This window comes from Papio anubis, chromosome 11 (assembly GCF_008728515.1).
Source record: "Papio anubis isolate 15944 chromosome 11, Panubis1.0, whole genome shotgun sequence".
NCBI lineage: Eukaryota > Metazoa > Chordata > Mammalia > Primates > Cercopithecidae > Papio > Papio anubis.
This window is the reverse complement of record NC_044986.1, coordinates 13,722,008-13,734,877: the sequence shown is the minus strand read 5'-3', so window position 1 is coordinate 13,734,877 and position 12,870 is coordinate 13,722,008. Positions and strand designations below refer to the sequence as shown.

At 50.2% G+C, this 12,870-nt stretch overlaps 1 protein-coding gene across 2 annotated transcripts in view; it reads right to left on the bottom strand.

The window, feature by feature from the left end:
- Positions 1–11,533, bottom strand: part of RGS10 (regulator of G protein signaling 10) — a 42,103-nt gene extending 30,570 nt beyond the window's left edge. The window contains exon 1 of one of the 2 annotated variants that reach the window (XM_003904328.4): positions 11,400–11,533. In XM_003904328.4, coding sequence (XP_003904377.1) covers positions 11,400–11,448 — 49 coding nt within the window. In that variant the 5' untranslated portion in view covers positions 11,449–11,533. Of the gene's footprint in view, positions 1–5,237; positions 5,892–11,399 lie in introns of those variants that run through there. The other variant, XM_003904329.5, reaches the window with a different exon arrangement.
- Positions 11,534–12,870: the final 1,337 nt, after the last annotated feature.

The window sequence follows — 12,870 nt, the reverse complement described above, 5'->3', positions numbered from 1 at the left end:
TCTTTGCCCAGAGAATACAGTTTGACAATTTACTCCATTTCCCCAGCAGATCTTCTCTTAAGTAAATAAATCTAGAGACACAAGTTCACTGTTCCAGGAACAATCTAGGCAGCTGCAAATTTCTCTTGCCATGGCAGAACCACTTTGGCCATAAGTTTTCAACCTTGGTCTGAAAGGATTCCAAAACTCTGGACACTCCTTTCCATAATAAACCAGACCATGTTTGAGTTTTCACTGTCACACCGTCTTGCAAATAAATACACACAGTAGATTACCATTTAGCCAACAGAGTGTCTGAGAGTTAAGAGAGTTGACCTCACTGTTAGACAATCGCCAACCCCCACCCTTTATTTCATACTCTAATCATTTTTGCATATTAGGTTTGTGTGTCTGTTTTCATTTGAACAAAAAGTTTTACAACTCAAAGCACACTAATGTGGTCCAACCCCACCTCCCCCACCACCTCATTTTATAGACTGGGAAGCAAAAATCCAGAAGATAAAATGGCCTAGCCAAGGTGATGCAGCTAATGAATCACGGGATGGACCCAATACGGGGACCTATGTGGGACATCAGCTGTCCTCACCAGGGCCATGTCTGCAGAATCCCAGGGCTCCTGGGAACACAGTTAGAAAACCGATGGGCCCTTCCATTCCACTGTCTCCTGGGCTAACATCTCCCTTATATCACATGTCATGAAATACATTTACAATGGACACTATTACAGAAGAGCATGGAATTTTCAGGGGCAGGTCAGAAAGTACACCGAGATGGAGCTGCTCTTTATAGCCATGGGTATTGGTTTTCTGGCTTTGGTGCTCTAGATAAAGAGTAATTCCTTCTTGCTTTTGCCCACCTTCTGTCCCCATAAGTGGCATAGAAGATCCTTCTATCTGAGATACCCACTCTCTATCTGTCATAAGTTTTTATTTTCTCCAGAAATGTTGGTTTGAATTTTTCTAAGACTTCCTGATTGTCTTTCGAGTTGAAGGCTTTTGGCTATTGCACCCCACCCTTCTAAAATCCATCTTGACTGATATCAGTATAGACAGATCTTGATGAGACAGCATTTGCAAACTCCACTCGCCAAGTGGCATCTCTCTTTTCCAAGTCGCTATCCCCAGCCTCCAATATGACTGAGCAGACAGGGATAGCCCTTAGGCCGAGGGCACTTCTGCAACTCAGGGTCCCCTGCCCAGGGGACATACTAAGTAATAAATTCCTAAGCCATCTCAGCTCACTTTAAATGTTACAATCCGCCCGCCTCCGCCCACCGGCGGGGTGGCTCATGCCTGTAATACCAGCACTTTGGGAGGCCAAGGCAGGCTGATTGCTGGAGCTCAGGAGTTCAAGACCAGCCTGGGCAACATGGCAAACTCCCGTCTCCACAAAAAATACAAAAATAAGGCCAGGCATGGCGACTCACACCAGCACTTTGGGAGGAAGAGGTGGGCAGATCACGAAGTCAGGAGTTCGAGACCAGCCTGGCCAACATGGTGAAACCCTATCTCTACCAAAGATACAAAAAATTAGCCTGGCGTGGTGGTGCACACCTGTAATCCCAGCTACTTGGGAGGCTGAGGCAGGAGAATTGCTTGAACCCAGGAGGTGGAAATTGCAGTGAGCCGAGATGGCGCCATTGCACTGCAGCCTGGGTGACAGGGCAAGACTACGTCTCAAACAAAACAAAACAAAAACAAACAAACAAAAAACACAAAAATTAGGTGGGCATCGTGGTGTGGGCCTGTAGTCCTAGCTATTCAGGAGGCTGAGGTGGAAGGATCGCTCGAGCCCAGGAAGCAGAAACTACAGTGAGCTGATACTGCATCACTGCACTCCAGCCTGGGTGGCAGAGCCAGACGCTGTCTCAATAAAACAAAAAAACAAACAAAATCATAAAAAAAGAAAAGAGGCCCAGCGCAGTGGCTCATACCTATAATCCCAGCACTTCGGGAGACTGAGGCTGACAGATCACAAGGTCAGGAGTTCAAGACCTGCCTGGCCAACATGGAACACAAAAATTAGTTGGGCGTGGTGGCACGCACTGGTAATCCTAGCTACTCAGGAGGCTGAGGCAGGAGAATTGCTTGAACCCGGGAGGCGGAGGCTGCAGTGAGCTGAGATTGCACCACTGAACCCCAGCCTGGGTGACAGAGAGACTCCGTCTCAGGGAAAAAAAAAAAAAAAAGAGAAAAAAATGCTACAACCAAGGGGGAAGGGGAAGCAGGTTAAAGTAAGTAAGTAAATACATACATACATGCATACATACATACATACATACATAAATGTTACAACCAGTCTAGTAATATTAGAAGAAATAAATACTCTTTCTCAATAGCAAAACAGGTTTACTTCTGAACTTAAGAATAAAGCAAAACCAAGATTTCCCAGGTGCCCAACTACTGGTACCTGGATCCACAAAGTTCCAATATTCTTCTATCCCTTTTCATTGATAAAAGCTTCCAATTCAGAGAGATTACACAAGAAAGCAGGACTGATATGAATAGGTGGAAAAAATGTCAAGCATGTTCTCCAGCAGTTTTACGATCTCTCCAGCTAGGGAAGACCTGCCTGTGATATTTGTTTGTTTCAATTTTATCATGCTGTTTGATTTTTGTTGTCATTGTTTACTTCAGCTGTAAAACATTTTTGCAATAAAAGTTTTGAATAAAAGTTTTTGGTGTTTTGTTTTCTTAGCTTCTAGGCTCTTTAAATCATTTTAGACCTTCAAATTTTTTGCATGCAAAATGCATATTTTTCAGCAAATTTATTTTCAGACTAATCTGTCATTAGCTAATAATAATGGTTAATACTTCAAATGGGCCAGGCATGGTGGCTCACACCTGTAATCCCAGCACTTTGGGAGGCTGAGGTGGGTGGATCACTTGAGGCCAGGCATTCAAGACCAGCCTGGGCAATATGGCAAAATCATGTCTCTACAAAAAATACAAAAATTAGCCAGGTGTGGTGGTGCACTCCTGTAATCCCCAGCTACACGGGAGGCTAAGACAGGAGAATCACCTGAACCTGGAAGGCAGAGGTTGCAGTGAGCTGAGATTACACCACTGCACTCCAACCTGGGCAACAGAAAAAGAATCTATATTTAAAAAAAAAAAAAAAAAAAAAAAGGCTAGGCGCTGCGGCTCATGCCTGTAATCCCAGCACTTTGGGAGGCTGAGGCAGGCAGATCATGAGGTCAGGAGTTCAAGACCAGCCTGGCCAACACGGTGAAACCCCATCTCTACCAAAAATATAAAATTAGCCGGGTGTGGTGGTGGGTGCCTATAGTCCCAGCTACTTGGGAGGCTAAGGCAGAAGAATCGCTTGAAACCAGGAGGCAGAGGTTGCAGTGAGCCGAGATTGTGCTACTACACTCCAGCCTAGATGACAGAGCGAGACTGTCTCAAAAAAAAAAAAAAAAAAGTTGGCACAGTGGCTTATGCCTGTAATCCCAGCACTTTGAGAGGCCGGGCGGATCACGAGGTCAAGAGATCGAGACCATCCTGGCCAACATGATGAAACCCCATCTATACTAAAAATACAAAAAATTAGCCAGGTGTGGTGGTGCACGCCTGTAATTCCAGCTACTCGGGAGGCTGAAGCAGGAGGATTGCATGAACACGGGAGGCGGAGGTTGCAGTGAGCCAAGATCGTGCCACTGCACTCCAGCCTGGTGACAGAGCAAGACTCTGTCTCAAAAAAATAAAAAGAAAAAAGAAAAACTTGCAAATGATGTACAACGTGCTGGGTACTGTTCCAGGCTTTTACCTGAATTAAATAATTCAGTTCTCACAATAACCTACTGATGTGGTTATTTCCACTTTGCAGATGAAGAAACTGAGGCACAGTAACTCACAAGGGTCCCAGCTAGAAAATGGGAAATCATGGCCCAAACCCAGGTACTCCTGCTCCAGAGTACATGCTCTTTACCAAAGGCTCTACTGCCATTTTTAGTTTTTATATCTGCTGATCTTTGTACTCAAAGAGACCAGAACACAACAGCCTTTAAGAGACCAAGAACAATCACACTTTGGGGAAAAAAACAGAAAACTGGGTAAGAGTCCAATCCATGCAGGAAAAAAAAAGTCACATAAGACCAGGTGGAATCATCTAGCACACAAACACAATGTATATCCGTTTTCCATTTATGCTTATGCTGCCCTATGTGGCTTCTGGCGTCAGTAAAAGCCATTATTTCAAGGATGGGTGAAGCATCACAGTGCAGATGGCTGGGGCTGGTTGCTTGGAGCTTATTTTATGATGCATTATTTATAGATGCTATGATGTCATATCTAACAGAGACCTTCTCCAGACATTAATTCCTTGGAAATCCATACTCAAAAGGCATCTGTAACACTCATCAGAGATGAATGCTCACAGCATGGATTTCTGCTGTTAATCTGCAGGAAGGTCTGTGTAATTATCCTGCATAGACAATTTCTCCAAGTCAAATAACATTTTAGTAATATCTCACTATCCAGTTTCCTCAACAGCAGAGTCAACTTACATCCTCAGAAGGTTTGTCCTAAGTACTCCCTCAAACTCACAGGCTATTAAACATTCAAGTCCAGGAAAAGGCAGAGATATTAACCCTAAATTCCAAAGTGGTTTGGTACAACTCACATGCACAGGCGTGCACCTTTAAAATACCCTACTTTGTAATGAAGTTTCAAAGAAAGTACACACCCCACAAAACTTATTTAAAACCTCTTGTCACCTATGCCACATCAAGTATATTACATTTTTTACAACGTCCTCCTAATTTGGAATCAGAGAGTCATTTTGTTACAACTGGTGATCTGTGTAAGGCTCCCGAGAAACTGGGTCATGGAAACATCGTATCTAAATATTACTTAAGTGTTTATCGGCTCCAGTATCTAGCTGCTGAGAATAACTACCCCGCCTGCATGCAATTCCCCTGCTGGGGAGATTTGATTGAACAGCAGTTAGCAGGAAATAACATCAAAAGTGAAAAAAGTTTTTCAATAATCATAGTAATAGCCAGCATCCAAGTCAGGAGAAGGAAAGCAGGTGACGGAGGGTTGGCTCCACTCAGAAAGGGCATCGTGGCGTTTGCACACGAGGGCACAGGCCTCACAGAAAGCCAAGTGTTCCTTTTGGCCCTTCCAAAGTCACCTGTGCACCTCTGTGTCCTCACAGCACATTCTTCCCAGCCCCTGCCCCACCCAGGGCCAAGGCGACTGCCAACATGGAAAGGGGTGGGGGCCATTCCTTACGTTCCATGCTCTGGGGTCCACCTGAGAAGCTCCACGCAGACCAACAATCCACTGCCTTCCCAGAGACGCCTTGTGTGAGAAAGGCAGGGACTGGAGGGCTCCCCAGCACCCTTGGGTCCGAAGAAAAAACAAGCCTCAACATCCTCTTTTAAGTGGACTAAACAACAGATGGCCACTGGTTTCCAGTTTCTACCAGAGGGAAGGAAATAAGAACGCCGAACTGTTATTTGTAGCCTCCCTAGACTCTCCACTTTCTAGGCAAAAGCCAGAAAAAAGAAAACGGCCCAGCAGCCCTAGCCTAAAAACAAAGACCCTGTCATCGATTTTCTCCACTTCCAGAAGCCCCTGTGTGTCCTCTGGGGCCTCACATTTCTGCGTAAAGCTGCCCTCACTCTCCTACTCTGCTCAATCTGTCCTGCCCTCCCTGGAGGCAAAGTAAATGACTTTTTCCTCCAAGGTCAGTCAGGTGGATGGTGCATTTCTTGAAAGCAAGGGCTGCGTCTTCCTCAGGGTCAGCATGATGTCTGGTACTCAAGTATCTGTTTTATAGTGATAAATATTTGCTAAGGAATGAGCAAAGTCAGGCACCAGGCTAAGGGTAGAGGGCACAGAAAGGAGGATGGATAGCTATTAAAAATAGTTGAGGCCGGGCGTGGTGGCTCACGCCTGTAAACTCAGCACTTTGGGAGGCCGAGGGGGGCAGATCACCTGAGGTCAGGAGTTTGAGACCAGCCTGACCAGTGTGGAGAAACCTAAAAATACAAAATTAGCCGGCGTGGTGGTGCATGCCTGTAATCCCAGTTATTCAGGAGGCTCAGGCAGGAGAATGGCTTGAACCCAGGAGGTAGAAGTTACAGTGAGCTGAGATCATGCCATTGCACTCCAGCCTGGGCAAGGAGAGTGAAACTCCGTCTCAAAAAAAAAAAAAAAAAAAAAAGTTGACATTTACTGAGCACTTACTTACAAGTCTCATCGAAACTTTACAACAATCCTTGGAAGTTGGTTTCCTCATGGGCCCCATTTTATACATCAGGAAACTGAGACACAGAGAGATAAAAAATTTGCTACAAAGAAGCAAGCAAGGAAGTGGATGAGCTGGGATTCAACCCCAGGTTGTCTGGCGGGAGAGAAAAACACAGAGAAAGATGCCAGAAATGAAAGGTGGGGCCCATTTTCTCATGGAACTTAAAATGAATTGAGGAGAGGAGGCCAGAAGTTCCCAGGTGGTCGCCTGCCCACAGTGCCACAGGCTGGTCGGAAGTCTTCTTCACTAGTCCACGCATAAACGAGAAGGAAGACAAGGAAATATTTACCAAGTGAGCTGTGCTGGTAGAGTAAGGACAGTCTTGGGTTGCTTGTTTTGTTTTTGCTTTGAAAAAGATCACAGTTCAGGACATACAAAAGGGAGTGTGGTGTAATAGTCTTCCTCACACCTCTGTCCCTCAGGTGCCCAGTGTCTCTCCCCAGGAGCGACAACCTCTAGAAGATTCTAGAGGATCTAGAATCCTCTAGATTCTAGAGGATCAGGACAGCTCTTTACCTGAGATTATATCTTTCCTACGATTGGGGGTGTTAAAATGTCCTTTTCTATGTGAAATGATAAAGGTGTTTGATGATTGCTTTGTTTGTTTCTAACGTCCTGACTAGAGAAAAGAAGGATGGGAGGAAAGAAGCGAGGGAGGGAGGAAGGGACAGAGGCAGGGAAGGAAAGGAGAGAGGGATGGAGGAAGGGAGGAAAGTTGTCAGCTCCACATTCATTCTCTAAATATATTTTAGCAAAGTCGCTAAATGGTTGTTGTGTTTAGGTGGCCGTGGACTTGGGTCCAAGACTTGAGTTCTCTGCCCCTTCTGCAATGGGTGGCTCCGGACAAGTCCCTGCCCCTTAGTGGCCTCTGCAGCCCTCCAGGGAGAAATGAAATGGTTCCCTCCTGCTCAGACAAGCTGCTCTGTCAAGTGCCAAGGGTGGGAGGCAGCGAGGCCTAGAAGGGTGGGTCTGCTGGAGCAGGGAGACCCAGGCTTTGGGACAGGACAAAGGACACCTGGGGGAGCAAAGGCACAGAGGAGGTATTGTTCAGTCCCTCCAGGGGTAGACTAGGGAGCAAGAAAAATGGGGCTGGGAAGGACTCGGTCAGATAAGTGGCCCCCCACTGGGCAGTGGGGCAGCAAGGTGGACCTGAGGGTGCTTAGCTGGGCTCTAAACAGATGGGAACTTGCTTGGAAGGGAAATTTTGTCCCCACAAGTCTGCAAGGGACTGTCTCACTCCAGCGGATGCCGCCTGACAGCTCTTATCAAGGGGCCACTGCTTCTGCCTGCCAGGGCCTCCTCCGCTCCTGCTGCCACCCCCGGGCTGCTGCAGCAAAGAGCTATCTGGGGGAAGCAGAAGAAACTTGGGGGCATAAATTTAGTGCAGTTTAAGCAGCAGGTTCCCAGAGCCCAGCGTCCGGGGACTCACTCAACCCAGGGAGGGAAGTGACTCACTTCACCCAGGAAGCCCTAGGAAATGGCCATGCCAGGCAGCTACATTTTCTAACCATGAAGAAAGGCGGCATCACATCAAATACAAATCAGCCAACGCAGATAAAACACAGTGAGCACCTCACACCCACCAGGCTATGGGCTGCACTAGGTGGTGACCAGAGCAGGTCCCAGAGGCTCAGCTGGCTCATGGGCTTGACCATACCTGTAGAAAACAACACCCCTCAGCGGGCACCTCTTTCCCCGCAGGCCTGGGCCAGTGATGTTCTGCAGAGAAAGTTGCCCCAGCTGCCAAGGCTACCCTGCAGCCGCGTTGTTAAAACAAAGACATTAAACTGCTATGCAAACTGTCATCTTTACATAAAACAAGCCCAGCCATAAACTTAAAACTGTTCCCAAGGGTTTAATGGGATCCTGCATGACAGGCCCGAGGGGAAGGCCGATGCCTGCCTGGCAGGGTGGGAATTCCCCTGAGAGGTCACCCCTGGGTGCAGCTGCAGGGATAGGGAGTCGGGTGGCTTCAGCTTGGCATCTCAGATGGGCATCTTTCAGTTACCAACAATGCAAGGTTGATAACTGGGCAGGGTGAGTGGACAGAATCCTGTTGGGGGACCCTCACATTTCACTGGCCTGAGAATTCCCCCGGGGTGCTTGTCAAAGACGCACCCCACCCTCCCACCTACCTACCATCCCCAAGATTGAACCAGTGGGTCTGGGCGAGGCCCGAGAAGCTGGACTTTATCCAGGCCCTCCTGAACCCACAGGACGGGTGGAACACACTTTGAGAAACCTCAGGAAGAAGAATAAGGAAATCCCACTCTGAACCTTGGAAGGTGGGGTTAGGAGCTCCAAATCCTCCGCAGAAAGACAGTGTCTCCAGTGAGATTCTGCTGAAAGGTAGGAAGAGTGTAAAATAGAAAGTGCTGGGGGAGGCAGGACCACAACCAGGTCCAAATCAGGGGTCCTGCAGGAGCAGCTCCGGCTTTTGTAGAGCCTGAAGTTTATACAATTTGAGAATCCTCCTTAAGAAAAATAATTCAAAATTACAAAAAAAAAAATCAGTACATGGTCCCAAAAATCACTTGGCTGTCTTCTCAGTACCTCCGCCCCCAGGCCCAAACGACCCCTTTCTCACTAGGCTTCTTCTTTGCCCATGGCTTGGTGGTGATGACCAGTCAGGTAAGAACTTCTGTTATTTTCCATGATGGGGAAAGACCCTAGACCTACAATTCCAAAGAAAATCAGGCTATTGGAGTCGAGGCATCCAGTACCAATCCACGATGTTTAGTGGCTGATCTTTCTTCCTTCCTTCCTTCCTTCCTTCCTTCCTTCCTTCCTTCCTTCCTTCCTTTTCTTTGAGTCTCACTCTGTCACCCAGGTGAAGTGCAGTGGCACAATCTAAGCTGACCGCGGCCTTAACCTCCCAGGCTCAAGTCATCCTCTCATCTCAGCCGTCTAAGGAGCTGGGACTATAGGCATGCACCACCATGCCTGGCTAATTTTTTTATTTTTTATTTTTGTAGAGACGGGGTTTTGCCACGTTTCCCAGGCTTATCTGGAACTCCTGAGCTCAAGCAATTCTCCTGCCTCAGCCTCCCAAAGTACTAGGATCATAGGTGTGAGCCACTGCGCTCGGCCTGAGACTGCCTTTTTATCAATGATGTAACCACATTTCATGAGGCTTAAAATTTGTTGCCCTGAAACAATTTATTCCCTAAAACTGCATTCAGCCTTTTTGGAGTGCAACATGGCTACATGCAAAATCACCCCAAATCCATGTATCTCCCAGGATACAACGGTTGTATTTGTCAGTCTTCAACCCAAAAGTAATCTAAAGTAATAAGTAACGTGTACAGGGCTATTCATAGCAGCTCTATTTATAATAGGCAAAAGGGAGAAAAACTAATAATTATTACACATTTATTGAGTGCCACACATTGTACTAGGGGCTTCATATGGTTTTGAGTATTTAACCCCATGATCCCATGAAACCCACTTTGCAGATGGAGAAAGTGATTCAGAGGTGTGCTGGAAATCAGCTCTCCTGAGTCAAAATGAAGCCTTCATTTTTAGCTTTGTTGATTTTCATGATGTAAATATCCCATCATAACTACTTTCAAGCTACCTAAGGTTTAGCAACCAGTTCCCAAACTTTTTGAATATTTAGTAACTGGCTCTTGCAAGCCAGTTTGAGCCAGTTCCAGCACTTCATTGAAACGGAGGCACAGAAAGATTAGGTAATTTGCCCAGTGTTGCTGAATGACAGAGTCAAGGTTAGAACCAAGAGTTTAATTCGAGTCCAGGCTCTGAGCAGCTCTCCACAGGCCTGTGCCAACCACAGAGAATAGTTAACATTAACACCCACAAGGGAATTCTTTGACTCACATGCAACACAAAAAGGTTTACATGACCGCTAACGCTAATGGAGCACTTAGTACGTGCCGGGCAACAATGTAAGATCATTATAACAACCCTACGAAATCCTACATATTAAATACAATAATTTGCAAAACTTGATGGATGGGAGACAGGTTCCAATTAAGTGCTTAAAAAGGCGAGTAGCTACTGTTATTCCCATTTTGCAGACCCTTATTCTGCAGAGAGGTCCCACGGCTGGTGAATATGGCGAAGGTGAGATTCGGATCTAGCCAGTCTGGTCCCAGTCTCTAAACCACAATGTCCCTCATAAAGTATCAGGTAGCAGAAAGGAAATGCACCAACGTGTTCCGACTCTGAGCGCCAAGCAGAAGTGAATCTCGGCGTGGGAAGCCCGGCAAAGCCTCTGAACTCCAGAGTCAGGCGAACCTGAGTTTGAAAGCCTCCCCATCACCTGCTGGGTGTGACTGGGGCAAGTCACCTAACAGCGCCTGGCTTCGTTCCCTTCTCGCGCACCAGGTTGTCCTAGGGGTGAAGGGAGAGTTCACCCAACGCGGTGGACAAAGCCCTTGGCGCACCCGAAGGCCTGTACAGGTCGTAGCTATTGTGATGAGCCAAAGGGTAGAAGGACCAGAATCAAGGGCATGGCTCCACCTTCACCGTGGGGTCTTTGTCCTATCAAGTTGCCCCAGATGGTGGCTCAGGCTGGCCCAGAGTGACAGCCAAGGCGAATCCTTCGTAACGTCAGAACTTCGCTGGCACGCACCGCAGAGGTGCCCTTCTCCATCCTGGGGTTCCGCCACCCTCGCGACCGCACCTTTCGGCTCCTTGCGGCAGAAGCGAAGGCCCCGGCGCCCCAGGCCCAGGCGCCCAGTCGGATGCCCGGGTCCAGCCGTGCTCCCCCGGGCGCTCGGCACCCTTCCACCCACGCCCGCAGCGGAGGCGGAGAGGGCCACTGAGGGAGAAGCCCGCGCGCCGTTCTGCTTTCGGAATCTGGAGCCCCATGTCACCTCCAAAGTTTGGGGAATTTGGGCGCTCCTTTTTCTCCCAGACCATCACTAAAAAGAAAACTGCGGCTGTTCCTCTTTCAGCCAAACTTCCTCCCCGGGGCGCCCGGAGGAGCTCTGCGCTCCCGTCGCAGCTGGGATAGCGAAGGTGCGGGACCCAGCGTGGAGAAGTGGTGCGGTCGGCCCGGGCTCCAGTCTAGGAGGTACCGCCGAGCCGCGCCAGAGCACAGGAGGGAGGGCAGGAGGCCGGGTGGGCGAAGCGGCGCCCCGACCCCCAGCCCGCGGGCCCCTGGAGCCGCTTACCTGACGGTGGCCGCTTCCTGCTCAGCCGGCTCACGGCGCGGTTGAACATCGCCGCGGGCGCCCGGGGAGGAAGCAGGAGCAACCCGGCGGCGCGGCGGCTGAGCCGGAGGAAGGCGAGGAGGAGGAGGAGGGCGAGGAGGAGGAGGAGGGCAAGGAGGAGGAGCGGGCTCAGCACCGCCCCGGAGCGCTAAGTCCCCGCCCGCCGCCCTCCTCCTAGCCAGGCGCCGCGTGGCGCGCTCCGTGCGCCCTGCCCGCCCCCGCCGGTGGGGGCTCGCGGTTCCGCTCCGGGGTGCCTGGGCGGGGCAGGGCAGCCCCGGGTGACCCCCGATTGCCGGGAGTCTGTCCTGCGCCTGGGATGGGGTGCGCCGGCCCAGAGGGAGCCCGCGTCGCCGGGAACTTAGTAGCCCAGCAGAGGCGGTTAGCGCGTCCCGGGATCCCTGGCCCTCGCCCGAGATGCCGTTCCGGCCGGCCCCGCCCAGCTTTAAGCTCCCGCGCCCATCGCGGTCTCCCGCCTTCTCCCTGCAGCCCCGGAGAAACGGGCACGGCGCCGCGGGCGCACCGCGCTTCGGGGCTCCCAGCGAGCCTTCGCGGGTGGCAGGCGGGGTCCCCTCCTGGGTCACAGGCCGGGAAGCCGAGGCCTCGCTGTTCTGCAGAGTTCAGGCGCGACCCAGCCCGTGGCCTTTGCCTCCTCGTCACCAGGATCCCCGCCTGCCGGGGCCTGGCTGCTCCCCGACTTCGTGGGCGCTGCGCCTTCCCGCCCCGCGAATGCGTGTGGGGCGTCCCCAAGGCCGGTGCGCTGAGCTAGCCGAGCCGCCGCGGGTGGGCGCCCTCTCCCCTGGCTGTGCCGCGCGGGCGCCAGGACTCGGGGAGACCTGAGAGAATTCCGCAGGAACCCCCCGCTTCCAGCGCCGGGCGGTGCTCTGTCCGGCAAACCGCGCTCTCGGGACACTTCTTGAACTTTGGGGACACGTGGGCACAGCCTCTGGCAGGGCCTTCAGGCTCCACGACCGGGACCACTCAGGCCCCCACGGCGTCACCTGCTGGGCGCTGCGCGCTCCACGGTCTCCTATTATTTCATTTCTTCTACAGAGCAGCCCCAGAGGGGATGTCATTAGCCCCCATTTTCTTGAACATTTGGTTTGCAAGAAATTGTCTTTCTGGCGAGTTTTATTTTTCTCCTTGTGTATCTGGCTTTGTCTCTAAATTGGTCTTTATTTTTAGCTGTACTAATTGCTGTTTTTCTAAACTGTTCCCCAGTCGCCCTCCCCCCCATTCCCCCCCCGTCCTTTTGCAGTTTTTTTCACTACTTGGCACTTTCTTTTGTATCTTCTATTCTGAGCTTCCAGTTCTGCTCACTTTCCCTCTCCGTCTACCCACCCCACAGCCCCAGTTGCACCCCAAGTGTGTCCGGTGGTTGCTTCTTGTTTTGCTCCCCGCTATTCCCCCTTAAAAGTCGTTTTCCTCAGGGCAT